Source organism: Capricornis sumatraensis, chromosome 17 (genome assembly GCF_032405125.1).
Source record: "Capricornis sumatraensis isolate serow.1 chromosome 17, serow.2, whole genome shotgun sequence".
NCBI classification, from domain to species: domain Eukaryota; kingdom Metazoa; phylum Chordata; class Mammalia; order Artiodactyla; family Bovidae; genus Capricornis; species Capricornis sumatraensis.
Genome location: NC_091085.1, coordinates 75492285 through 75517148, shown reverse-complemented (window position 1 = coordinate 75517148; position 24864 = coordinate 75492285). Strand labels below are relative to the sequence as shown.

Sequence of the window (24864 nt, the reverse complement as noted above, 5' to 3'; positions counted from 1 at the left end):
CGCCCGCTCAAATGTGCCCTTGAAACCCTCAGACGAAACAGGGGTCCCGGGTCCAGCCCTGACGTGCCACTGGCCTCCTGGTGGTGTGGCCCTAATAATCCCTCGCTCTCACTCTGCTTTGGTTTTCGCTCCTGCCGATGGACAAGTGGGTGTGGGGCGTGGGAGACAGCGATACTAGCAACCCCTGCAGAGTGGGAGCTGCTGATCCCGTTGAACGTTTTAGGGTTCATACCGGCCGGGAACGGACAGACGGCAGTCTACAGAGAGAAGACCTCCAGGGTTCCCCCGCTTCTAGTAAAGGTAGACTGCGTCCCGCCCCACCTCCACCCCTCAGAAGGGCCCAAGGTCAGGGACGGTCCAGGCCCTCACCCCCTCGTTGATGTGTTCGTAGATTGCGTCTGCGCCTTGATCGAAGGCGCGCTCGAAGAACAGGGCGCCCACGACGATGGTGAGGGCGAAGGTAGAGGTCCGGCGGAACAGCAAGGAGTACAACCTGGCAGTCAACGTCGGGGCCGCCATGTTTGTCCGCTGCAGAACGAGCGCCGGCGCCGAGACGACCTTTCTCTCCAAAGGGCCTCCACGTGTAATGCTTTATGGGATTCGTAGTTCTTCTGAATCTCGGCGCTCGTCGTTTTGAACTATGGAGGTAAACTGATGGCTTGTGCGGGATTAAGGTCTCCTAAAATCCAGATCATGGAATCCCAAACAGCTTGGTGAAACGTATTACTGAATTCTTCTTCTTAAGCATTTTTTTTAAAAGATTTAATATTTTCACTACAACACCCAGAAGCCCTCGCGCTTCCTCAACTTCCGCTCTGTTTCCGCTTTGATTCGCAAAGGTTTCTGGGAAGGGCGGGCCGCTCCCCAGCGGGAGGACTACGAATCCCAGCAAGCAGTTCACGGCGTGAGGGCGCCGGAGGAGGAGCTCGGAGCCGTCGGGCCCCGCCGAACCAGGTACGTTCTGTGAAAGGGACATCGAGGGAGAGTTTCTCCTCACCACCCCCGCGGGAGGACTTGGGCTCTCCCAACTAGATCGGCGAGCCCCGCGGCAGTTTAACACTACGTGGACTGGATACATGGGCGAGGCCTGGGTGCCCTATCTCAAGCTTGTCCCCACCCCTGTCGCCTCTGTCAGCCCCAAGTCCAGGTCTAGAGTTGGAACCTATGGCAACAAGTCGGGTCCAGGGGGCTAATTTCCTCTGCCCGACCCCCGGGGAAGAGGCGATTCTGCCCCTGCTTCCTATACTCCTCATCCCGGGGTTTCGCAAGCTGACAACCTGGCTTGGAAGACGGGAGACCTAGATGCACTTATTCCTTCGGGGAATAGAAATAGCAAGAACTTCGGAGGACGAGGGCGGTCCAGTAAACGTTTTCTAAGAGGCCCTGGGCCCTACGCTGCGGATCCAGCGGTGAACCAGTCCCTGCCCTCATGAAGCGCTCGTTCGAGTGTGTGTGAGGAGGGGCAGTAATAACAAGTAATACTTAGAAGAGCAGAGGACAGGTTGATTGGGGAGGGAGTGGTGGTAATATTTTAGCCAGGGTGCCCAGGAAAAGTTATGAGCAACGTAGATAGTATATTCAAAAGCAGAGACATTACTTTGCCGACTAAGGTCTGTCTAGTCAAGGCTATGGTTTTTCCTGTGGTCATGTATGGATGTGAGAGTTGGACTGTGAAGAAGGCTGAGCGCCGAAGAATTGATGCTTTTGAACTGTGGTGTTGGAGAAGACTCTTGAGAGTCCCTTGGACTGCAAGGAGACCCAACCAGTCCATTCTGAAGGAGATCAGCCCTGGGATTTCTTTGGAAGGAATGATGCTAAAGCTGAAGCTCCAGTACTTTGGCCACCTCATGCGAAGAGTTGACTCATTGGGAAAGACTCTGATGCTGGGAGGGATTGGGGGCAGGAGGAGAAGGGGACGACAGAGGATGGGATGGCTGGATGGCATCACGGACTCGATGGACGTGAGTCTGAGTGAACTCCGGGAGTTGGTGATGGACAGGGAGGCCTGGCGTGCTGCGATTCCTGGGGTCGCGAGGAGTCGGACACAACTGAGCGACTGGACTGAACTGAACTGAGTGAATGAATAGTAGCAGTTCAAACAGGGCTTCCCTGGTGGCTCAGAGGGTGAAGCGGCTGCCTGCAATGCAGGAGACCTGGGTTCGATCTCTGGGTCAGGAGGATCTCCTGGAGAAGGAAATGGCAACCCACTCCAGTACTCTTGCCTGGAAAATCCCATGCACGGAGAAGCCTGGTAGACTACAGTCCATGGGATTGCAAAGAGTCGGACACGACTGAGCGACTTCACTTTCACAAACAGGAAAACATTGGTGCGAAGGCCTTGAGACTGCTCTGTCCTGGGGTGTTGCAGGGGAAAAAGTAGAATGGACTGTGAAGTAGCTCAGATCAGCTCATATCTGGCCTTGTAACCCACAGTAGAGTCTTACTTTTTCCTTATTGCACTAGGAAGCCACTGATGATGGGTTTTAAGCTGGGGTGTGACATGATCTGATTTACTTTCAAGGTCATTTCTGGCTGCTCTTCAGAGATCAGACTGAAGAGGGGAAGTTGCTGTGGTGGAAGTGGAGGCTGGATGGTGATTTAGATTAGGGTGTGGATTAGAGTAGTGATCAGATTTGGGATGTATTTAGGGGGTGGGTCAAATGGAACAGATGCATGTAGGGGGTTCAGTTCAGTCGCTCAGTTGTGTCTGATCCTTTGCACACCAGGCCTCCCTGCCCATCACCAACTCTCGGAGTTTACTCAAACTCATGTCCACTGAGTCGGTGATGCCATCCAACCATCTCATCCTCTGTCGTCCCCTTCTCCTGCCCTCAATCTTTCCCTGAATCAGGGTATTTTCCAGTGAGTCAGCTCTTCACATCAGGTGGTCAAAACATTGGAGTTTCAGCTTCAACATCAGTCCTTCCAATGAACACCCAGGACTGATCTCCTTTAGGATGGACTGATTGGATCTCCTTGCAGTCCAAGGGACTCTCAAGAGTCTTCTCCAACACCACAGTTCAAAAGTATCAATTCTTCGGTGCTCAGCTTTCTTTATAGTCCAACTCTCACATCCATACATGACTACTGGAAAAACCATAGCCTTGACTAGACGGACCTTTGTTGGCAAAGTAATGTCTCTGTTTTTTAATATGTTATCTAGGTTGTTCATAACTTTCCTTCTGAGGAGTAAGCATCTTTTAATTTCATGGCTGCCAGCTACACCATCTACAGTGATTTTGGAGCCCCAAATAATAAAGTCAGCCACTGTTTCCACTGTTTCCCCATCTATTTTCCATGAAGTGATGGGACCGGATGCCATGATCTTCGTTTTCTGAATGTTGAGCTTTAAGCCAACTTTTTCACTCTCCTCTTTCACTTTCATCAAGAGGCTCTTTAGTTCGTCTTCACTTTCTGCCATAAGGGTGGTGTCATCTGCATATCTGAGGTTATTGATATTTCTCCCGGCAGTCTTGATTCCAGCTTGTGCTTCCCCAGCCCAGCGTTTCTCATGATGTACTTTGCATATAAGTTAAATAAGCAGGGTGACAATATACAGCCTTGATGTACTCCTTTTCCTGTTTAGAACCAGTCTCTTGTTTCATGACCACTTCTAACTGTTGCTTCCTGACCTGCATACAGATTTCTGAGGAGGCCGATCAGGTGGTCTGGTATTCCCATCTCTTTAAGAATTTTCCACAGTTTATTGTGATCCACACAGTCAAAGGCTTTGGCATAGTCAATAAAGCAGAAGTAGATGTTTTTCTGGCACTCTCTTGCTTTTTCGATGATCCAGCAGATGTTGGCAATTTGATCTCTGGTTCCTCTGCCTTTTCTAAAACCAGCTTGAACATCTGGAAGTTCACAGTTCACATATCGTTGAAGCCTGGCTTGGAGAATTTTGAGCATTATTTTACTAGCGTGTGAGATGAGTGCAATTGTGTGGTAGTTTGAGCATTCTTTGGCATTGCCTTTCTTATGAATGGGAATGAAAACTGACCTTTTCCAGTCCTGTGGCCACTGCTGAGTTTTCCAAATTTACTGGCATATTGAGTGCAGCACTTTCACAGCAGCATTTTTAGGATTTGAAATAGCTCAACTGGAATTCCATCACCTCCACTAGCTTTGTTCGTAGTAATGCTTCCTAAGGCCCACTTGATTTCACATTCCAGGATGTCTGGCTCTAGGTGAGTGATGTAGGGGGTACCGGAAAGAGAAATCGAGGATGACATCAAAGTTTTGACCTCAGCAACTTAAAATCAAGGAATGATTTTAGCTTCTGTTTGGCCATGTTAAGCTCAAACTGCTCCTTAGATGTCAGATGGAAGTGGTGGTTGTTCAGTTGCTACATGGTGTCTGACTCTGTGACCCTGTGGACTGCAGCACACCAGGCTCCCCTGTCCTCCACTATCTCCCAGAGTTTGCTCATATGCATGTCCATTCAGTGGGTGATGCTGTCCACCCATCTCATCCTCTGTCCCCCCTTCTCCTTTTGCCTTTGTTCTCTCCCAGCATCAGGTCTTTTCCAATGAGACAGCTTTTTGCATCAAGTAGCCAAAAGTATTGCAGCTTAAGCTTCATCATCAGTCCTTCTAAGGAACATTCAAGGTTGATTTCCTTTCCTTGATTGGTTTGATTTCCTTGTAGTCCAAGGGACTCTCAGGCGTCTTCTCCAGCACCACAATTCAAAAGCTTCAGTTCTTCAGTGCTCAACCTTCTTTATGGTCTGACTCATATTCATGCATGACTACTGGAGAAACCATAGCTTTGACCATATGGACCTTTGTTGGCAAAGTGATGTCTCTGTTTTTTAATACATTGTCTAGGTTTGTCATAGCTTTCCTTCCGAGGAGTAAGCATCTTTTAATTTCACGGCTTCGGTCACTGTCCACAGTGATTTTGGAACCCAAGAAACTAAAATCTGCCACTGCTTCTGTTCAGAGGGTGACGGTGGTATGAATGTAGAGTTCAGAGGAGAGGTCTGAGCCCGAGATAAAAGTCATCTGTGTAGGTGCGGCATTGAAAAGCAGGGACCGGATTGGAAACCTGGATCTACCTCTGACTTGTAAAAGCAACTGTAATGCCTTATTAGGGGATGGGGAGGAAAAATGTGAAATGCTCTATAACCATGACCAGTTATTTTCTATTTGCAAAGCATCTTGGTAGCCCTTTGGGGCAGGAGATTGTGAAGCTTCTGGGAAAGAGCACTTTTTCCTTGCTGACAGCTAATCTGGCTGATGGTAAGTTAAGAGGAGGGGGATTGTTTTAGGTGAGATGGGTAGGGAAGACCACAGGGAGTTAAGGTGTGGCTTATTGTATTTTTTTTTTTTTTGCCTTTTTTAGTTAATTCTCATTTTGGAGCAAGGCTTTATAAAAAAATATATAGTTTTCTTTAAGCTATCACTATCAGTTTAGAAATTATTATTCTATGCGTAAACCTAAAAAAATAAGAAAAATAACCTTAACTTTCCCTTTGATTAATGTTTGAACTCAAGTTGAGCAAATGAAATTCCTTTAAATATTCAGCCCTATCTTTAGCCCAATTACATTCCCTTACACATTTAATTCCACTTATACATTTAATATAGTTGATTTTCCTTTTAAGTACTTCAGATATATAACCTAACAAGTATAATATCCCCAGAATACTTAAGCAATTAACTAGAAAAGCCAATAAACTAATAAATGTGATAAATTTTCAGTTCTTGTAAACAGTTTGATTCTGTTAACAGACTTAGTCATGTTCTCTTATGTCACATTTTCTCAGTCTGGGGATTCAAAAAATACTGGTTCCATCTCTGTCATGAAATTGGAATACGGGGGCCACTCTTGGAAGCTCTTCTAGCACCCCAGGTGTTATATGCAGGTGTTTACTATGCAGCCGACATTCCCAGCCATCGCTAACTCCTCCGCCTAAAGTAACAAGCCTCAGACAAATCGCTGATACATTGTCAGTTGTGGACTTGTGCTCGGCCACTCAGGCGCGTCAGATTCTTTGTGACCCCATGAGCTGTAGCCCGCCAGGCTCTTCTGACCGTGGGGTTTTCTAGGCACGAATGCTGGAATGGGTTGCCATTGCTTCCTCCAGAGGACCTTCCTGACCCAGAGATCGAGCCCACATCTGCACTGGCAGGCAGATTGTCTACCACTGGGCCCACTGGGAAGCCCGTTTTCTCAATCATCTAACTACAGGTTTTAATTTTTATATTTTAAATTGGAATCAGTTTAATCAATTCCTGAAAAAACATGCTTTCCTCTTGTATACTCAACAGAAATTCTTTTCAGTGAGATACTTTTAAATACCACGTATACACTGATTATTAATAAACTTAGGACAAGAACATTAATACAATAATCGAGTTGCTCTTCTACCTCTATTTTCTTTGCTAAAAAATGATTGTCTACGTTAATCAAATTCCATGAAAAGTGAAAGTGAAAGTCGAGTCAGATTCTTTGCGACCCAATGGACTCCACAGTCCATGGAATTCTTCAGGCCAGAATACTGGAGTGGGTAGCCTTTCCCTTCTCCAGGGGATCTTCCCAACCCAGGAATCGAACCCAGGGCTCCCACATTGCAGGTGGATTCTTTACCAGCTAAGTCACCAGGGAAGCCCAAGAATACTGAAATGGGTAGCCTATCCCTTCTCCAGCAGATCTTCCCAACCTGGGAATCAAACCAGGGTCTCCTGCATTGCAGGTGGATTCTTTACCAACAGAGCTATCAGGGAATCCCAGTCAAATTCCTTACATATAGCTTAAAAAAAAAAAATGTATTCATGTGTTCTTTATTTTTTTCCGTGCTCCGTCTTCATTGCCGTGCGCAGGCTTTCACTCCCTGTGGAGGGCGGGGCTTCTCTTTGTTGAGGAGCCCAGGCTCTAGAGCGCTGGCCCGGTAGTTGTGGCACATGGGCTCAATTGCTCCCATAGCATGTGGCATCTTCCCGAACCTGGGATCAAACCTGTGTCCCCTGCATTGGCAGGTGGATGCTTAACTGCTGGACTGCTGGGGAAGTCCTGTATTTTCAATTTTAAACTCTCCTGGAGTGTGACAGGAGACGTAGCCAGTAAGAAAAGTGTTTTATCCACTTTTCTGAGTTATGCTTTGCTTTCCGGTCAAGTCGGGGTTTCAGGACACTGAGGGTGTTTGTAGACCAGCAGATTTCCAATTGGGACACGAATTCGGGGGCTGTGTCCACCCAGAGTGACTGCCTGCAGCAGAGGCTGCCGGTGGCATGCAGGGGAAGAGAAGGTTGATGAACAGTGGGACCTCAGTTCTCCAGGCTTTTATTTCTTGGGGGTATCTGCTAGGGGGGTGCTAGACTCACTGGTTAGAAAACAAATTTCTCCAGATATGCTGAGTCAGAATTCCCGAGGATCCTATTCAGGAGGCTTCATTTTTAATAAGCTCCTCACCAGGAACAATGGAAAAATTTGAGGAGTTGTTTTCAGAGGGTTGATATAATGCTGCCCAGGGTGGGCTGAACTAAGGAGGCTGGTTCAGGGGCTCAGCAGTGGCTCAGTGGTAAAGAGCCCGCCTGCCAATGCAGGAGACATGGGTTTGATTCCTGGTCTGGGAAGATCCCTTGGAGAAGGGAATGGCTACCCACTCTGGTGTTCTTGTCTGGGAAATTCCATGGACAGAAGAGCCTGGTAGGCTACAGTCCACGTGATCTCTGAGTCAGACACGACTTAACGACTAACAACTACAAACCAGATGTTATTGAAATAAAAATGTGAGGAAAAGGAAATAAAGGGCAGGGGGAGGCTGGTCTTGGTGTGAAAGGGTGAGACGTGACTTGGGCAGCAGTGGCAGAGAGTCCCGTGGTATTGGGAGCCCAGGCTTTGGGATGGTGGGGGGAGGGTGGAGAAGGGAAAGGCAGAGATGTTTTGGAATTGGGGCGTGTGGATCAAGAGCCTCCTTCGGGTGATTTTTTACCTCTCCTGTTTGGAGCTCTGTCCTTTCAGGAGGTGAGGAGGAGAGAGATGGGTGGTTGCTACAAGACCTCGGGGGCATCTGAGGAAGACCCTTAGCATCTCGGGGGTCCCATCGGGAGACATTTGGGTCTCCTAGGCACTGCTGTTGGAGCTGGGTCCCGAGCAGGTAGTCTGCAGGCCTCCCGTGTGGGGCGGGTCTGATGCCACCGACTCCAGACGGCAGGCATATGCGATGCTGGAATGTTGCGGTGCTCCTAGTGGGCACGCCACAGAGCCGCCCTCTGGCCAAGGTTTGCTGTTTACCCGGGGCCTGGCGGTGCCGTAATCAGAAGAAATGACAGGTGAGCCCGAGGGCAGCGTGTGGAGAGCGCAAGCCTGGATCATTACCGGCTGCCTCCCAGCCCCCGCGGCCAAGCTGTTGGGTTATTTTAGCCTTGTGCCAAAGCCAGCTCTGGACCCGAGCTGCTCACGATAAAAGGAACTGAGAATATCAGTGGAGCAGCCTCAGGGTGGGGCGCTGGGGAAGGGACCGCCGGCCCCGTGTCAGCCGGCCCCGGGACGTGCGGCGACAGCGCTGGCGGTGCCTGGGGTGTGCCCACCAGCCCACCTGCAGTGCTCGGGCTGATGAGAGGCCATCAGGTCTCTCCCAGTCGAGGCTTTGAGCAAAGTAGGAAGTGAGGGTTTCTGAATGTGTGTCCCCACCTGTGAAATGGACGCCCTGGTGTCTGCTCAGGGGGTCTGTGAGGTCAGGCAAGGGAATGCCTCGCACTACAGAGTCAAATCGGACTCTCTTTTCTCCCCTCCTCCTCTTCCCCACATCTCAGCTCAGTGGCCATCCTTTGCTGGAGCCTGCCGGGTGTGAGCTAAGTGGGCCGGGGGTCTCTGCTGGGGACAGAAGCCCTGCGGGGAGGGGGAGGGTGGCAGACTCCCCTTGGGGACCTCGTGTCTCTCTTCTTGTCCTCATGGTCGTCCCCATATTCAAGCTTACGGAGAAGAGGGTGGGCGAGCTGGTGACCAGACGGCGAAAGGCCTCGGGCAGGGATGGGCAGGCCCCTCGCTCATCCCAGCAGCCACTCTGCGTTTGAGCAGGTGCAGCTGCCGGACGGACAGACAGCGCTCTCTGCCCTGGTGGAGCTGTGTTCTAGCGGGGATGCAGCCCATTTAACAGTAAATCAGCATGTGAGACGAGCTCTGGAAAACAGAGCAGGTGGCGAGAGGGACAGACGTGTCTGCTGCTGAGACTTTGGCTGCAGTTTTGAATCAGGTTTAGGGGGGAGGAGTGAGCCCCCTGGGTGACGATGGCAACAGCAGTCACAGCCTCCACTCTCCGCGGTGCTAAATTCACAGCAGCGGCGGGGTTCCTATTTTCTAGCTGAGGACAGACTCCGGGAGATGAAAAGGACTTTCCGGAGGTCACCCAGCTGATAAGCGGTAGAGCTGGGACTCAAACCCAGGCCTGTGTGACCCCAGAAGGTGGTCTCCCCCGAGCCTTGCCCTCTGCCCTGTGGCCACGAGGAGCCACTCTGTCACCTGGCACAGGTCCAGGGAGCCAGCAGATGCTGTTGCCACCGCAGACCCGGTCTCCGGGAGTGGGCGGGCAGTGCCGCCTGTGTTCCCTGCGAGGGAGCGGGGCCGGATGGTCCTGTGTTCCACAGGGCTGCGCTCACATGGTGCAAAGCGTCCTCGGAGGACAGGATGAATCATGGCTGTGGAGAGGGCCCGCTTACTCAGCACCCTATGCTGGCATCTGGGCGCCAGGGAGACGTCCGGCTGTGCCCACCCCCGCCCCTGCCCTGACCTCCTGCTCAGGACTGCCAAGTGCGGTGGTGCAGGCTGTGCCCTGTGCAAGGACGCCTGGCACGCTCCACCTGCCGAGCTGTGTGTCTGTCCAGAGGGCTCTGCAGCTGCAGCCCCTCCTAATGTGAGCCGGGGCACTGGAGCGGGAGGTCGGGAGCCCTGGAGGTTCACACCTGGGCGGTATCCAGCCGAGGTCACCTTGCTGGGAGCCAGCTCCTGCCCAGGGTCAGGGCCTCTGCCTCCTGGGGTCAGGCCTGTGAAGGCGGCAGAAAGTGCTGGCCCCCGTAAAGCCACTCTGCTCCCCCTACCGCATTCCCGGGCACGGGGGGACCCCCGCAGAGCTGCCGAGCGGGCGGGGGTCTTAGGCTGCCGTTGGGGCTGCGAACCAGCCTTGTGCTGGGTGCTGCGGATGGCTCACTTCCCTTCTCCTGGCCTCACTCTCCTCATCTGTATTACGGAGCAGCTGATCACAGAGGTCACTGGGGCACTGATACCCTGGCTTTTTGGAGGCCAGCAGTAATGATGGTAATGATGGCCAATGTTTCTTGAGGGCCTGCTGTGGGCCAGGCTCTCTGTTACGTGTCTGTGTGTGTGTGTGTCTGTGCTTTTAGAGATCTCCTGGCCTAGCTACCTACCTCGTGCTTTCCATGTGGGGAGACTGAGGCCTGGAGAGGGCACGTGACAGCCACAGCCTGGCAGAGCTGGGACAGGATGCACGGCCCGTTGACCTGTCCTGGACAGCTGAGCACCTCCCCTGCCCCATGAGGGGCGGCTTGGGTGGGCAGCGGGGAGGAGGCATGGGGGGCTGTTGCTGCTGCGGCAGCCCTCAGCTGAGACTGGTGTGTCCCCCGTGGTTTGTGCATGTGAGAGACAGGAAAACACAAACACACGTGTACACAGACACACGCAGCCCAGCCCCAAGGGCTCATCATTTGAATCAGTGTCACCAGGTAGGTTGAGGGAGGGGTGTGTACTCTTCATTTCCTGGTGGGTTGGTGGGTGGCTTTCCCAGCAGACCTCAGCCCCAGGCATGACGAGACCTGCTATTCTTCCTGGAGGTGTGATCTGGAGCACCCCAGAGCCCCTCTCTGAGCCTCAGTTTCCTCCTTCATAAATGGGATCATGATACATACCTCTTGGGACTTGAAGGGGCCGTGTGGTCCTGGGGGTGTTGTGAGTAAACAGCAGAGGAAAGCTGTCATCAGTGCGATCTGTTGGGAGGAGGCTCTCTTAGCCGTGGGGAGTGTGGGCTCCAGAGCCATCCCCGCTGCGTTCTCAGCCGGGCCTGGCCGCTCTCCAGCAGCGTGAGCTTGGCTCAGTCCTTTCCCTGCTGGGAGTCTCAGAGCCCTCATCTGAAACCTCACAGGTTGTCCTGAGGATTCAGTGAGAGTACGCCTTCTAGAGCTTTGAGCCCAGTGCTGGCCTGTGGTAGGTGCTGACGCCTACCACCATACTACATGACACTTATCGTGCGCTTGCGCAATGCCAGACATCGTTAGCGTTATTTACATTGCTAAGTCGCACCTGACTCTTTGGCAACCCCATGGACTATAGCCCACCAGGCTCTTTTGTCCATGGGATTCTCCAGGCAAGAATAATGGAGTGGGTAGCCATTTCCTTCTCCAGGGTATCTTCCTAAGCTACGGGTCGAGCCCCCGTCCCCTGCATTGGCAGGCGTGTTCTTTACCACTGAGCCCACCAGGGAAGCCCTGTATTGCTATTTCTCTTTTACTAATAATTCATTTGGATAAGCAAACTTCTGTGTGCTGCTCTCTAAGCAATTAGCCAACCAGTCAGATCCACTGCCCCATATTCCTAGCTGGAACGTAGAGGCCTGGAGGGGTCTGTGGTCCCACAGCTGGCTTCCCAGTGCCTTCAGGGGTTTTGCTCAGCGTCTGCCCAGAGCCCTTGTTCCATCACATCCTCCCAAGGGACGCCTCTCCCCTGGCCCTTCCCCCTGCCCGTTTCTCTCCTCTGAGCTGCTTCAGGCCTTGTGAACTGCTTGGTTAAGCACTTGGCCTTTAAACGTTCATCTCTTACAATTTCAATCCAATTCCTATAAGTTTATTGGCAAGACGGGGTGTATTAGAGCTGCCAAATTTAATATATCAAGTCCGTGTGTCTGGGATGCGGTTTCTCAGCAGTAATAGAAGAGAGGTTTTATACGTTTTCATTTTGAGTGGCTGTCTGTTCCCGATCCCATTACTGCCCTTGACTTAATGGCTGCTGTCTGTCGCGGGAGCGGCCTTCTCCAGGGGGCTCGTTTGTCTCTGTGTCCCTCCCCATTATCAGGAGGGATACATCCCAAGATGCATCTGTCCCCCTCTGGCTGCCCTCTCTGGCTGCCCTGTGGATCGCCTCTCAGCTTTAACTGTATTCTCCGGGCCCCAGGGGGCTGGGGTTTCTGCTGCTGGCCTGGGCTGTGACCTGGTGACCTTTCCCTCTCGTCCTCGAGGCCTCAGGCACCCACTCTGGGAAAGGAGGCTAGGACCTGAAAGGTGTGGGACGATTCTGGGCTCAGCCCTTTGCCGATCCCACTTGATGGCCCTGAGTGGACCCGTTTGTCCTCTCATCTTGTGACACCAAACGGGGACCCAAGGGCTGGCCATGAGTCACAGAGTTGCCACCTGCCTCTGGCTGCTGTGGTTACCACCGGTGAGGGGTCTTACGGGTCGAAGACCCTGAACCGTTCTTGTTTTCCTCCGTGATCACCACCTGAGCGTTCAGTGCCTGCGTGTCCGCCCGAGCCCTCTGGCTTCTCTAAGCCTTGAGCTGGCTGTGGAAGAGCGGACACCAGCGGCGGGATTGTCGGGCACCGGGGATTGCCTTCCGTGTACCAGCTGTGTGGCCTTGGGCGAGTCACTTCCTCTCTCTGAACCTCAGTTGTTCCCATAAGGAAAATGGGAATTAATGCACGTGTTCAACACACATTTAGTTGCCTTCTCTGTACTGTGCACCACTTTGGGGGCTGTAGCAACACACAACAAAACTATCCCAGCCCATAGGCGCACATTCCTGTTGAAGAGATGACATAATAAACAGAACAGATAACGTTACCTCAGAGGTGGTAAAGTGGAGCTGGGAATGGGGAAAGCCAAGCAGAGGGCTCTGCCGTTGTCAGTGAAGTAGTCACGGGAGATTACTGAGAAGGCAGTGTTTGAGCAAAGACGGAAGGAGCACAGCTCTGAGAGGGGAGATGAGAGGTGTGGGGGGCCCTGCGGGGGGCTGGCCAGTGGAGGGCAGGCGGCTGTCCTCCAGCCTGGCTGCAGATGAGGACCTCCAGGGAGCGTTGAAACATGCTGATGCCCATGTGGTTCCTCCCAGGCTGTCTGGGACCTTCCTCCCCCGGCACAGGCCAAGCCCCGGGCGAGCCCCTCTGCACTCCGGGAGGGCTGGTGGCGTGCCCTCCACGCTCTGACCCAGCGCCCTGACCTTGCAGGCAGTGGTAGCTCCCAGCGCGGGTCTCCATGGGGAAGCGTTACTTCTGCGACTACTGCGACCGCTCCTTCCAGGACAACCTCCACAACCGCAAGAAGCACCTGAATGGGCTGCAGCACCTCAAGGCCAAGAAGCTCTGGTATGATATGTTTCGAGGTGAGTATTGCAGGCCGGGCGGCCCGGCGGGGGGAACCCTGGTCTCCGATCGCTCTGATCATCCCTGGGGAAGCACCATGGACCAGCGACCATCCTGGCCTGGGCTCTCCGAAGAGCCAGAGAGAGAGGCCCGGGCTGCTGGCCCCTGGGGCAGACGGGCCCTTGGAGGGGCAGTGGCAGGTGCACTCCTCTCTCCCTGCAGTCCTGACTGGAGGCTCCATTCTCAGAGCCCTTGCTAGGCTCTGGGGGACACCGGGGACAGGGAGAGGGCCTCTCCGAGGAGCTGGTGTTCCAGCCCACAGCTTAGGGAAAAGCCTGTGCTCCGTCCTGAGCAGGTGTTCTTGTTGCAGGAGAGAGGGCGAGGGGGAGGGGCTGAAGCTGGCCATGGGGTTGGGGAGCACCTGGCATGCACCTGGCTGCCCAAGAGGCTCTGAAGACCGAAAGGTGAATAGAACAGGGCCCTTCTGCCCCATGACCTCACGCCCCGTTAGGACAGCGCGGACAGGGCGGAACCCCTGCTGGCCTTTCCCTCCAAGCTCCAGCGCGCTGGCCACGGCCGGTACTGGCCCCTCCCTGCCAGGCCTTTCCTGCTGTCCTGCCCTCCCCAGGGGAGCCCTCCAGGACTCCCTCTCCGACCCCTGGGCCAGGGCAGGTCATCTGGCCGCGTGCGGGCTGTTTACCTTGCTCACAGCCGCGTGGATTAGTGTGACTGTCAGAGTGGAAGGAAGGACCAGGTCTGACTTGTCCTCCGCTAAATCCTCATCCTGGCACAGCGCCCGGCGCCCAGGACGTGCTCGGGAAATGTTTGCCGGGCAAATGTCTCAATGAACGAGCAAACAGACCCAGGGCAGCGGGGCAGCTGTTCATCTGGAGAGCTGAAGCAAGAAGGACCAATGGGGTCAGACCTCGAGAAGCCTTGAATGCCGGGCAGAGGGGCAGGGCCTGGGGTGGGGGTTCTCAACCCTGGGTGCACTTCAGCATCACTGAGGAGCATTTTAACAGTTCTCAAGCCCTCCCCTCGGATGAAATAAAACAGAAGCTGGGAAAGACAGGCTTGGGCTCAGTAGACTTGAAAAGCTGCCTGGAGCTTCTGCCGTGTGGCTAGAGTTGGAGCCAGCAGCCAGATGCTGGGCAGCCTGGAGCCCTTCCCCATAGGGTTGTCTTGACAACCTTGTCAAGACTCAGACTCAGCACCTCTTCCAGTTTCGCTATCCTGCCTGGGAGATGGGTGGCAGGGGAGGCTCTGAGCAGTGTCCAGATGCCTTCCACGGGCCCACCACCCCAGGGGAAGCCTCTGGCACCAGCAGGGTGGGCCGAGTAACAGGCCTAGTACTGACAGATGGACCCTGCTCAACACTGCCAGCTGCACCCACGCTCCGGCAGGCAGGCCGGGAATGAGTCCTCTGATAACTGACTGCAGACCTCAGCAGCCCAACCCCACCCCTGGCTGTCAGCTGGCCCACCTGGGGAGGTGAGGGGCCCCCGTCAGCCAGGGACTCACTGCTGGCGCTCAGCTGCTCAGTCGCGTCCAACTCTTCGCGACCCAATGGACTGTAGCCCTCCAGGCTCCTCTGTCCAAGGGATTTTCCAGGCAAGACTACTAGAGTGGATTGCCATTTCCTCCTCCAGGGCATCTTCCTGACCCAGGAATTGAACCCGCCCCTTCTGTGTCTTCTGCATTGCAGGCAGGTTCTTTACCCGCTGAGCCATCAGGGAAGCCCAACACCAGGGAATCAGCAGCCACACGGGAAAGGGCAGGGGCTTGAGACTCACTGCTAGGGTTCAAACTTGGCACTGCCAGTTCCTGTCTGTGTGCCCCTTTTCCTTACATGAACCTCAGTATTCCCATCTGCAAAATGGGCCTATTTGCATATATGATGGGTTTATGAGGAGGTCATGGAGTAAGAACTGCTCCTATTGTTTGAGCTTCCACTTCTGGCTGCACGTTAGCATCACCGGGGACCCTGGCGCTGAGGCTGCTCCCAGCTCCACTTTCCTGGCAAAATTCTAATGTGTGGCGTCCTCTGCCAAGTGCTGTCCATCCATTAACTTATTAAATGTTCACAGCAGCCCTACCAGATGAGCGTTTTCCTCCCATTTGACATGTGGGGAACCCAAGACTTGGAGAGATTAAACAGCTTGCCTGGGATCCTGTGAACCTAGGCTCCGAAGTCCCTGGCCTCTGGAAAAGGTGGTGGATGGATGGGGAAAGTGCACAGCCCAGGCCTGGCTGCGCCCTCCTCCAGGGCGACGTGAGAGGTCTGAGTCAGGGCACCATCCTGTGTGCCTCACTCACTCACAGATTTTGACCAATTGATTCCTTGCCCACCAAGGAGCACACAAGGTTTAAACTTCAAACAGAATTTAAATTCTAACATATAAGATATAGTATTCAATATGGGATTCCCTGATGGCTCGATGGTAAGGCATCTGCAATGCAGGAGACCCAGGTTCGATCCCTGGGTTGGGGAGATCCCCTGGAGAAGGGAATGGTAGAATCTCAGGAAGTTGCAATGACAGAGCAAAGAAGTCTTCTTCCGATTGAACCTGGGTCTCCTGCACTGTGGGTGAATTCTTTACTGTCTGAGCCACCAGGGAAGCCCAGGAAACCCACTTCCCTGGTGACTGGGTCAGTAAAGAATCCGCCTGCAGTGCAAGAGACACAGGAGATGCGGATCTGATCCCTGGGTCAGGAAGATCCTCTAGAGAAGGAAATGGCAACCCACTCCAGTAGTCTTGCCTGGAAAATCCCATGGACAGAGGAGCCTGGCAGACTGCAGTCCATAGGGTCGCAAAAGAGTCAGACATAGCTTAGCTACTAAACCGTCTGATACCAGGACTTAAAAAAACTCCCCAGGTGATCCGCCATGCACGGTTGAGAGTCCTGACCTCACACCTGTCCTGGCTTTGGCTGGGTGGGGCTGAGGTCACCTGAGGCTCGGGTCCCTCTCCCCACGTCCCTGCCCGTGGTCGTCCCCTCTTACCCTCCTTGCTGGGTGAGGCGGTCTCCCCTTCCCTGGTGTTGGTGGTGGGAAGTGCCCGTCCGCAGCCACAGTCTGAGCCCAGCTCCTGTCTCCTTGCAGATGCAGCTGCCATCTTGCTGGATGAGCAGAACAAGAGGCCCTGCCGGAAGTTTCTACTGACAGGTAAGGTGCCCTGCTCAGTCCAGGTCCCTCCCTTCCCTCCGCCTGCCTGGGACCCATCTGGCCTGCCTGGACCTCTGCACAGCGCGCCCCCTGCCCTCACCCCAGCCACCACCCTGAGCCCACTTTGTGGTCTCAGTCACCGGGGCCCTTCCCGGGGGCTTGTGCCTTATGACAGCCAGGGCTTGGTCCTCAGCTCTTCAGACCTCAGCATATGAGTTTATCAGGTCACCCAGGACAAGCAAGCGCTGGGTGAGCAAGAGCCTGCGAGTCAATCCAGGAGACACTAATGGGTGTAATAGACTGGCTGATTAAGTTAGCCTGGGAGCCCGACCTTCACCGCGCCCTCCTTCTCGGCAGGCACGGCTGGAGACGCTAACAGGTCGACAACAGCGAGAAACTTCAGAGTTCGAACAAAGGGTGCTGGGTGTCGCTTTCACTGCTCCGTACCCAGCTAGTAAAGATGCATGTAGTTCCAAGAGCCAGAAACCTCAGCAGGCAAAGGAGCCGAAGGCAGGTGAAAACAAGAGCAGGAAGAATAGGGCAAGGCCGGAGAGCGGTGTGTCTCCTCCAGGCTTGTCCCGGGGTCCTGCGTGCTCACTAAGGGTCTGGCCCTGAGGTTCCTCGCAGCCAAAGCAAAGAGGAGCACCATGGTGGCTAGCAAAGTGTAAGAGGGAGCTTGGCACCCGGGACAGGTACTGCTGTTGGCCTTGCAAAGCGGGGTGAACGGCTACGCTCCCCTCAGGAGACAGTGCTGCCCCCAGGGTCTCCTGAATGCAGCGTGGTCCGTGAGGCTGTCTTAGGGTACCTCTATCTCCTGTGTTTGTTTTTTTCCTATTTTTTGTTGGAGTCCAGTTGATTTACATCGTGTTAGCTTCAGGTGTCGGAGAAGGCAATGGCACCCCACTGCAGTACTCTTACCTGGAGAATCCCATGGACAGGGGAGCCTGGTGGGCTGCAGTCCATGGGGTCGCTAAGAGTCAGACATGACTGAGGGACTTCACTTTCACTTTTCACTTTCATGCACTGGAGAAGGAAATGGCAACCCACTCCAGTGTTCTTGCCTGGAGAATCCCAGGGATGGGGGAGCCTGGTGGGCTGCCGTCTATGGGGTCGCACAGAGTCGGACATGACTGAAGTGACTTACCAGCAGCAGCAGTTTCAGGTGTATGGCAAAGTGATTCAGTTACACGCATATTTATTCCACTGCTTGTGTGTGTTAGAGTCTTTTCTCACATAGGCCGTTAGGGTGCTGAGTAGAGTTCCCCGGGCTATGCAGCAGATTCTTCTCGGTCATCTGTTTTATATACAGGAGGGTGTGTGTGTCAGTCTCAGTTTATCCCTCCCCCAGCCCCACAGCCTCTTGCTATCTCGAGATACTTTCTAGTCTCCACAGTTGAGATTCGGAAAGCCACCCTGGACTTTGGTGCCTCCTTGACAAAGCTGCTGTGAAAGCCTCTCCGGGGAAGCAGTCCAGCTTTTGTGCCCCACCCCCAACCATGAGCCCTGGGCAGGGGCCGCCAGCGGGCCAGGCACGAGGAAGCAGGACGCTCACAGGGTCCTCCCATAGTTTGATGGGACTCGGGTAGGGGGAGTTGACAGGGGACAAGCCTGCAGAGGCTTAATGGAACCTAGTCACTAAAGGGGCTTCCCTGGGGCTTCCCTCATAGCTCAGTTGGTAAAGAATCCGCCTACAATGCAGGAGACCCCGGTTCGATTCCTGGGTTGGGAAGATCCGCTGGAGAAGGGATAGGCTACCCACTCCAGTATTCTTGGGCTTCCCTGGTGGCTCAGCTGGTAAAGAATCCACCTGCAATGTGGGAGACCTGGGTTCGATCCCTGGGTTGGGAAGATCCCCTGGAGAAGGGAAAGACTACCCACTCCAGTATTCTGGCCTGGAGAATTCCATGGACCGTATAGTCTGTGGGATCGCAAAGAGTCGGACACAACTGAGCAACTTCCACTCACTCACTCACTCGAAGCTACAGTGGACTTTGGTCTCCGGCCAGGGAAGGGTTTCGAGCAGGGCCTGGGGGACCAGACAGGCGGTTCTGGCAGCCCCCGTGGCCAGGCCAGAGTGGGTGCAGCTTCTCCTTCGGGGCTGGGCGGCCCCTCCTCAGTCCCTGACGCTAGCTGGCCCCTCCTCAGGCTGCCCCTCAGCCCGCGGGGCTCCGCTCCAGCAGTGACGGGCTCTGTCCGCTCCAGCAGTGACTGGCTCTGTCTGCTCCAGCGGTGACTGGCTCTGTCCTCCCGTTGCAGGTCAGTGCGACTTTGGCTCCAGCTGCCGCTTCTCCCACCTGTCCGAGCGAGGCCTGCAGGAGCTGAGCGTCCAGGCGGAGGGTGCGTCTCCCTGGGGCCCTGGGCTGGGGGCGGGGGTACTGGGGGCTGCTGCCCTGCGCCTCCCCCCACCCCTTCTTTTGTGACCGCCATGTCCGGTAGCCCGTGGCATCAGGAGCCACCTTCAGTTCACCCCGGGCACAAGTTGGGAAGGAGCCAGGAGCTCCCATCCGCATCCCTGGCTGGGTTTAAAGTGAGACGCATGGCTTCCTGCCCGGGAGTCCTGAGGGTGTGCCTCAGCCCCGCTGGGGCCCTGCTAGCCTGCCCTTCATTCTTATACACCCACGCGCCCTTCCTCAGTCAGGCCACGTGTTTGGGGTCCCTGCTTGGTCCATGGCAGATCCCTTGTTGCTGCTCTGGGTCCACGGAGATGAAAAGAGCACCTTCCCTGACCTCAGGGTGCTCCGTGGAAAGGCGAGGTCAGCGTCCGCCTGGAGACTGGCCTGTCCGCCTTTGTCCGCCACTCACTTCTTACCGCTTCAGTGAGAGGGAAGGGAATTCCCGCTAAGGTGGCCTTGTCGATCTTCTGCCTCCCTTCACTGAACCCATGGAGAAGCAGCCTCGCGTGAGCCCCCGGCAAGCGCAGTGCCTCCATCCACGTGGCCAGCGAGCGTCTGGGGCGGCCTGGCCTTTGCCCTCATCCCCCTATGGGCCTCGCTCCCCTCTGACCAGTCAGACCCTGTGGGCAGTGCCTGCCCTGGGGGGCGGGTGGCAGTGCAGCCGCAGCCCTGGCACAGACAGAGGTCTCTCGGCGCTTTTCCAGGGCAGAAGTGAGGCCCGTGGGCCAGACCGGTGCGTCCCGGCAGCCAGCTGTATCTGCAGCCCGTCCCCACCACCATCTCTCAGAACCGGAGGCCCGTGGAGCAGGGCGCACACAGGCTCTGCTCTGCTCTGCAGCCTGCACTGTCTCCCCGACCCTGGGAAGGTTTGGGCCCTCCTGAAGACCAGGCTCTCAACACGCATTATCCCGTGTCCCCCTCCAGAAAGCTGGGGGGCAGCCAGAGTTTGCTCTCCATTTGATGAAGCAGTGGGAGGCCCAGGGGGAGCTGCCTGGGGAGGCAGGTGGCTGCAGGTGGAGACAGGCCAGAGGCTCTGCTCCTGGCCTCCCAGCCTGTGCCCCCCACCCCAGAAGGTTCCACCTGCCGTGTGGGAGCGTGGGGGTGAGTATGTCCCTCACTCTGGCCTGTCTGTCTGTACCCTCAGAGGAGAGGCGGGCCAGGGAGTGGCCGCTGGACGTTGCCGAGCTTCCTGAGGTCCGCCTGGAGGACTGGCTGGAGAAGCGAGCCAAGCGGCTGAGCTCCACCCCAAGCAGCAGGTACAGGCCCTGGGTTCCCCGCTCCGTGCCCTCTAGGAGCAGGACCCAGCCAGCTTGCCCTTGTCGCCACCAACTGCCCAGGGAGCAGACACGGATACCCACATAGGACTCCCCAGGGGGACCACATTGGGGCTCTTGGTCCCCAGGCCCTGGCCAGAGGCTTACGGACACTCGCTTGTAGGCGCCCATGCCCAGCCTTGTGCCCTGCCTTGGTGGCTCCCCCCTTATAGCAGCCTGCACTGGCTGAAGGCGGGCAGGTGGCCAGGCCAGCTTGAGTCCACAGCACCAAGTGTCCCTTGCCAGAAGGAGAGGCCTGACCGTGGTCACTGTCCCCTCTAGACCCTGCCAGAGGGCCACGGTTGCCCCAACCCTGCGGAAGGGGAAGGGAGGCTCGTGGGAGGTGTGACTTGTCGGGGGGCACACAGCTCTGAGCGGGCAGAGCCGGGATGGCACAGGGGGGTGACAGACTTCTCGCCATTGACCTTAAGGAGGGGGCTGGGGTGGGGCTGGCCTGGTTGCTGCCGGGGCCCAGCACTCAGGAGGCCCAGGAGTAGATGGGGTGCCCTTCACTCCTTATATGGGGGCAGCCTGGGTCAGGAACCCAGGTTCTGCCCTTCAAGGTCACGGCCAAGGCCAGAGCCAAGGCTCCTGGGGCCTTCCACCAGGTATTGAGAGAGAAGGGAGGAAGAGGGCTAAGGGGTGTGCTCGGGAGCTGTCCGACATGGTGAGGTCACCCCGCGCCTGGCTGCACTGGGGCTGCAGAACCGGTGATGTCTGCGGGGGGGCCTCATGGTCTGTGGCCCAGCCGGTACAGTCTGTGGGGTGAGGCCTCCCCTTGAGGCTCCAACAGGGGGTGAGAGCCAAGCCTCCTGCCTTCTCCATGCCCCAGTGAGGAGAGCTTGTTAAGCTGTTTTAAAATTAATCCTGTTTTTAAATCTGGGCCCCGACCTTGAAAACACATTGCAGCCATGACTCTCATGTTGGAGCGTGACGGCCCCTCCTCTGGTCCTGTTGGGAGCGGTTATGACCTTGGTGGCCCACCCTCCACACAGCCGCCCCAACCAGCTTCTAGAACACTCCCCGGCCCGGCCCCTGCTGAAACCCTCCGGGCCTCCTCCCCCTCGAGAAGCCTGGACTCCGCTGCCCACCTCGAGGGGCCCTGGCTAACTTCTCTGCTGCTTCCGTGGCCCGTGGGGGTCGCCTTCTCACCTCCCCCGTCCGGCCTCCGCGTCAGTCCTGTCAGGACACTTGGCGGCTTCTTAGATGTGGTGGGCGCTCCTGATTGTGGGGCGCCTCGTGCTATTTCCTTGGCCTGGAACTGCCCCCCACCCCCGCCACATCTGCCTGGCAGAGTCAGACTCATCCTTCAAGCATTAGCTGAGCCGTCTCCCCTCCCCTGGCCCTCCCCGCCCTGGGCCTCCCCCTCACGGCAGCCCAGAGCTCACAACCCAGGACACACTGGCTGAGGAGAGCGTTTGGGGAGAGGGGCCCGGCCCGGGGGACCATTCCTGGGTGTTCGTGCCACATCCGCCTGGTGGGGACGGGTCTGGTGGCCCCTCTACCTCTCGGGGTGTGTCTGTTTCCCACTTCCTGGGACACCCAGGGCCCAGATGGCTGCCTGGCCCATCTGGGGCCACCCAGCCCCGAGGGCTCCAACCCCCCCAGGCCGAGCAGAGCCCTCAAGCTGAGTCTGGGCAGCCCTCCTGGGGAAGGGGAGATGCAGGCTGGAGGGGGGCTGCTTGCGTGTCCACTGCCCCCCACCCTGGCAGACTGACCCTGAGGGGCCTGCCAGAGCGGGCAGTGCTGGGATGTGGGGGCTGGCCTCAGACCAGCAGGCTAATCCCCAGCCAGGCCAGGGCTCATCGCGCTTTCCATTGTTGGCACTTCAGATTGTGACTTGATCCGTCTTAATCTCCCCTCTGCACCCTTCTCCGAGCTGGGCGCTCCTGTTCAGCCCAGGCGCCTCCCTGAGACCCTCTCTTTCTAACTGGGCCCAGGGCGGGGGACAGCGAGAGAGAAGAGAGAGCTGCCCCTGTCCCCGTGACGGGCAGACTGGGCGCCCGCATCCCTGTCCGCTCTGTGCGGGCTGGAGGGGTGCGCCCTGACGGCTCAGGGCCTGTGAGCCTGGGGAACGTGCCGTTCTCCTGGCGGGACCCCTTGGCCGCCTGGGCGTCTGCCCGGGTCCAGAGGCAGGACGGGGCTCCCCGTTGGGTCACGCCCTCTCTGTGGAGCAGCGGGGCTTGGCCGGCAGCCAGGCGTCCCTTCCAGCAGCCGCGGGGCCTCCCCCTTCACTCCCACCCTTCTCTGCGGCTGCTGGAGTTTATGAACTCTACCCGACGCCATAAATCACGGTGGGAGCCGCTGTCTGTGCTTTCCAGCAGGCAGCAGACAGCCGAGCAGGGACTCCCCTATCCTCACGCCACAGGAGGCCCCAGGCCGCCTGAAGTCCTCGCTCCGGGTCTGACGGCGGGTCAGGCCGGAGAGAGGCCCAAGCCTCCAGGCCTCTCCTCCTGCAGACGGCTGGCCACGGGGGGGGGGGCCCCGGGTCTGCCGACAGCTGCCAGGGCCTCGCCTGCACTGAATGCAGGGCCGGGTGGGGGGTTGGGGGGTTGAGGGGAGGGCTGGGCAGGGGGCTGAAGCGCAAGCAGCAGCCTGCGTGGGGGTCAAGTCCCGAAGGAGCGAGCGTTGTGGGACGGCAGCAGGTGGGGCAGGCTCCCTGAGGAGAGGGCTGCCCCAGGCTGGGCACAACGGAGGGGGTGGGTGCTTCAAACAGACCCCGGTCCCCAGGAGGTGGCTCCCGGGATGGTGGACTTTAAGGGGGAGGAGAGTGAATAGCGTGAGAAATGAGGCTTTAAAAAAAAAAAATTTAGACAGTATTTTTTTTTCCTGATTTCAAAGGCTCGCGTGCTTGTAAAACTTTTCTTTGAAAAGTATAAAAGAGGTAGAAAAAAAAAAATCACCCATAATTGCAGCACTCAGATAGAACCACTGTTAACATTTTGCTGTGTCTTCCAGGTTTTTTTTCTTTTTATGCATTTATATATGTTATATATCTTTAAACAAAAATAGTATCATGCTATATACATTATTTTATAAGCTGCTTTTTCTACCCTCGTCTCACAGTGCGTCATGACACCTTTCCTCGTCAGTGCATATAAGCCTGCCTCTGTCTCACACAGGTTGCATAGCATTCTCTGCCGTGAACGTGCATATATATTTATCCATTTATCCCTCCCCCACAGGTGGACTCCTGAGGTTCCTCCCATCTCTCTCAGCTCAGTCTCTGCCCCCAATCCCCACTATTTCTTGGGGCGTATTCCTAGAGTGGGGGCTCAAAGGGCCCGCGTGTTTCTGAGGCTCTACCTTCCTGAACTGGTGATTCAGGCAGTGGGGGTGAGCGGGGGGGCCGCCACAGCTGGGGTGGTGGGGAGGGTGAGCTGGGCAGGGGCGGGTAGTGCCCCAGCCTGGGCCACAGCGCCCCACTTTTAATTCTCCATCCTTCCCTCTGGGTCTAGGGCCGAGCCCGTGAGAGCCACCGTGTTCCAGTACCCCGTGGGTTGGCCGCCAGTCCAGGAGCTGCCTCCGTCCCTGCGGGCACCCCCTCCTGGGGGGTGGCCCCTGCAGCCCAGTGTCCAGTGGGGCTGAGCCCCTCCTCCCTGCCTGGCGAGCTCATGAGTCGGCCACAACCAAGAGAAGGGCTTCTACGGTGGACACTGAGGCTGTGCCCCACGGAGCGTCAGGAACTGAAGCCTGGGCCTCTCAGGCCTGCGTGCTCCCTGCCCGCCCCCAGCCAGGTGCAGCCCTGGTCCTGACTCTGTGCCAGGCTGCTCCACGCCCACCCCCTCAGGAGACACCTCAGAGGACTTCCTTCTGGATGCTTATAAAGCAAGCCTGTCACCACAGTGGCACAGCTGCCCTTGCTCGCCTGGCGCCCTCTGCTCCGCTCTCTGGCCCTGGGTCGGGAGATGGGCGAGGTGCGGTTCTCTCTGGGCTGACCGGTGCTTGGCACCCTTCTCTTCCCTCAGGGGCTGGCGGAGGCTCAGCACGGCCGGGCGGGACCGATCCAGACCAGGCGTGGCTCCGCATCTGGGGAGGGGAGCTGAGGACCGGGTGTGCCGGCCGGGTCCCCACGTCCGCCAGGGCAGAGCACAGGTGGCGCAGCTCGGGTGGCGTGTGGAGCCGGGTCTCGGCCTGGGTGGAGTGGAGAAGTGGGCGACCCCTGGAGGGCGGGCCCTGGGCTGGGGAGAGCGGCCTGGCTGAGCGTCCCAGCACCGACATCAGGGGGGGCTTCCACCCTGGAGGAGCCAGCCCCCTGATGGGTAGGGAGACCGCACAGGCGGCCCGGGTGGTCTGCGGCCCAGCCCTGCACTCCAGGTCAAGATGCTGTGTTGGGTGCTGGCGGGCAATGAGGCCCCCTGGTCACTGGGCCTCTGGTGGGGGAGCCTGATGGGTGGGGTGGCTACCGGCTCCATCTTTCGTGAGCTTCTGCCCTTCCTGAAAATCACCATTGCTGGGGGGAGCTGAGGCCAGTTCTGGGAGCCTTCTGGACCTCAGACTCCTCCTCTTTAAAATGGGCTGATTCTCTAGTGTGAGGACTAAGGCTGGTTTGAGTCTAGGGAAGGTCAGAGGGAGGGACTCAGCAGAGGGCGGGGCTTCCTCAGGCTGTGCCAGGGACCGGGGCCCAGGAGACCCCAGCCTCGTCCTACTCCAGGAGGAGGCAGCCTACCCCCTGCATGCCCCTGC

The 24864-nt window shown here is 56.6% G+C and overlaps 2 protein-coding genes across 2 annotated transcripts; one reads left to right on the top strand and one right to left on the bottom strand.

Moving 5' to 3' along the window:
* Window positions 1-330: 330 nt before the first annotated feature.
* On the bottom strand, window positions 331-703 carry UQCR10 (ubiquinol-cytochrome c reductase, complex III subunit X). Its single transcript, XM_068989631.1, has one exon. The coding sequence runs from the start codon at window positions 517-519 to the stop codon at window positions 331-333; it is 189 nt and encodes a 62-aa protein (XP_068845732.1). The 5' UTR covers window positions 520-703.
* A 180-nt stretch (window positions 704-883) lies between these two features.
* ZMAT5 (zinc finger matrin-type 5) lies at window positions 884-23945 on the top strand. The gene is made up of 6 exons (XM_068990017.1): window positions 884-954; window positions 13172-13326; window positions 16410-16472; window positions 18729-18809; window positions 20010-20121; window positions 23637-23945. Exons 2-6 carry the CDS (start codon window positions 13200-13202, stop codon window positions 23764-23766), a joined length of 513 nt encoding a protein of 170 aa, XP_068846118.1. The 5' UTR covers window positions 884-954; window positions 13172-13199; the 3' UTR covers window positions 23767-23945.
* Window positions 23946-24864: the final 919 nt, after the last annotated feature.

Excerpts from the sequence above, each read along its gene's own strand:
- ZMAT5 (XM_068990017.1), top strand. The coding sequence starts at position 13,200 with ATGGGGAAGCGTTACTTCTGCGACTACTGCGACCGCTCCTTCCAGGAC. Across the intron at positions 13,327-16,409 it reads CTGGTATGATATGTTTCGAG|ATGCAGCTGCCATCTTGCTG; the intron begins GTGAGTATTGCA and ends GTCTCCTTGCAG. Across the intron at positions 18,810-20,009 it reads GCTGAGCGTCCAGGCGGAGG|AGGAGAGGCGGGCCAGGGAG; the intron begins GTGCGTCTCCCT and ends CTGTACCCTCAG.
- UQCR10 (XM_068989631.1), bottom strand. The coding sequence starts at position 519 with ATGGCGGCCCCGACGTTGACTGCCAGGTTGTACTCCTTGCTGTTCCGC.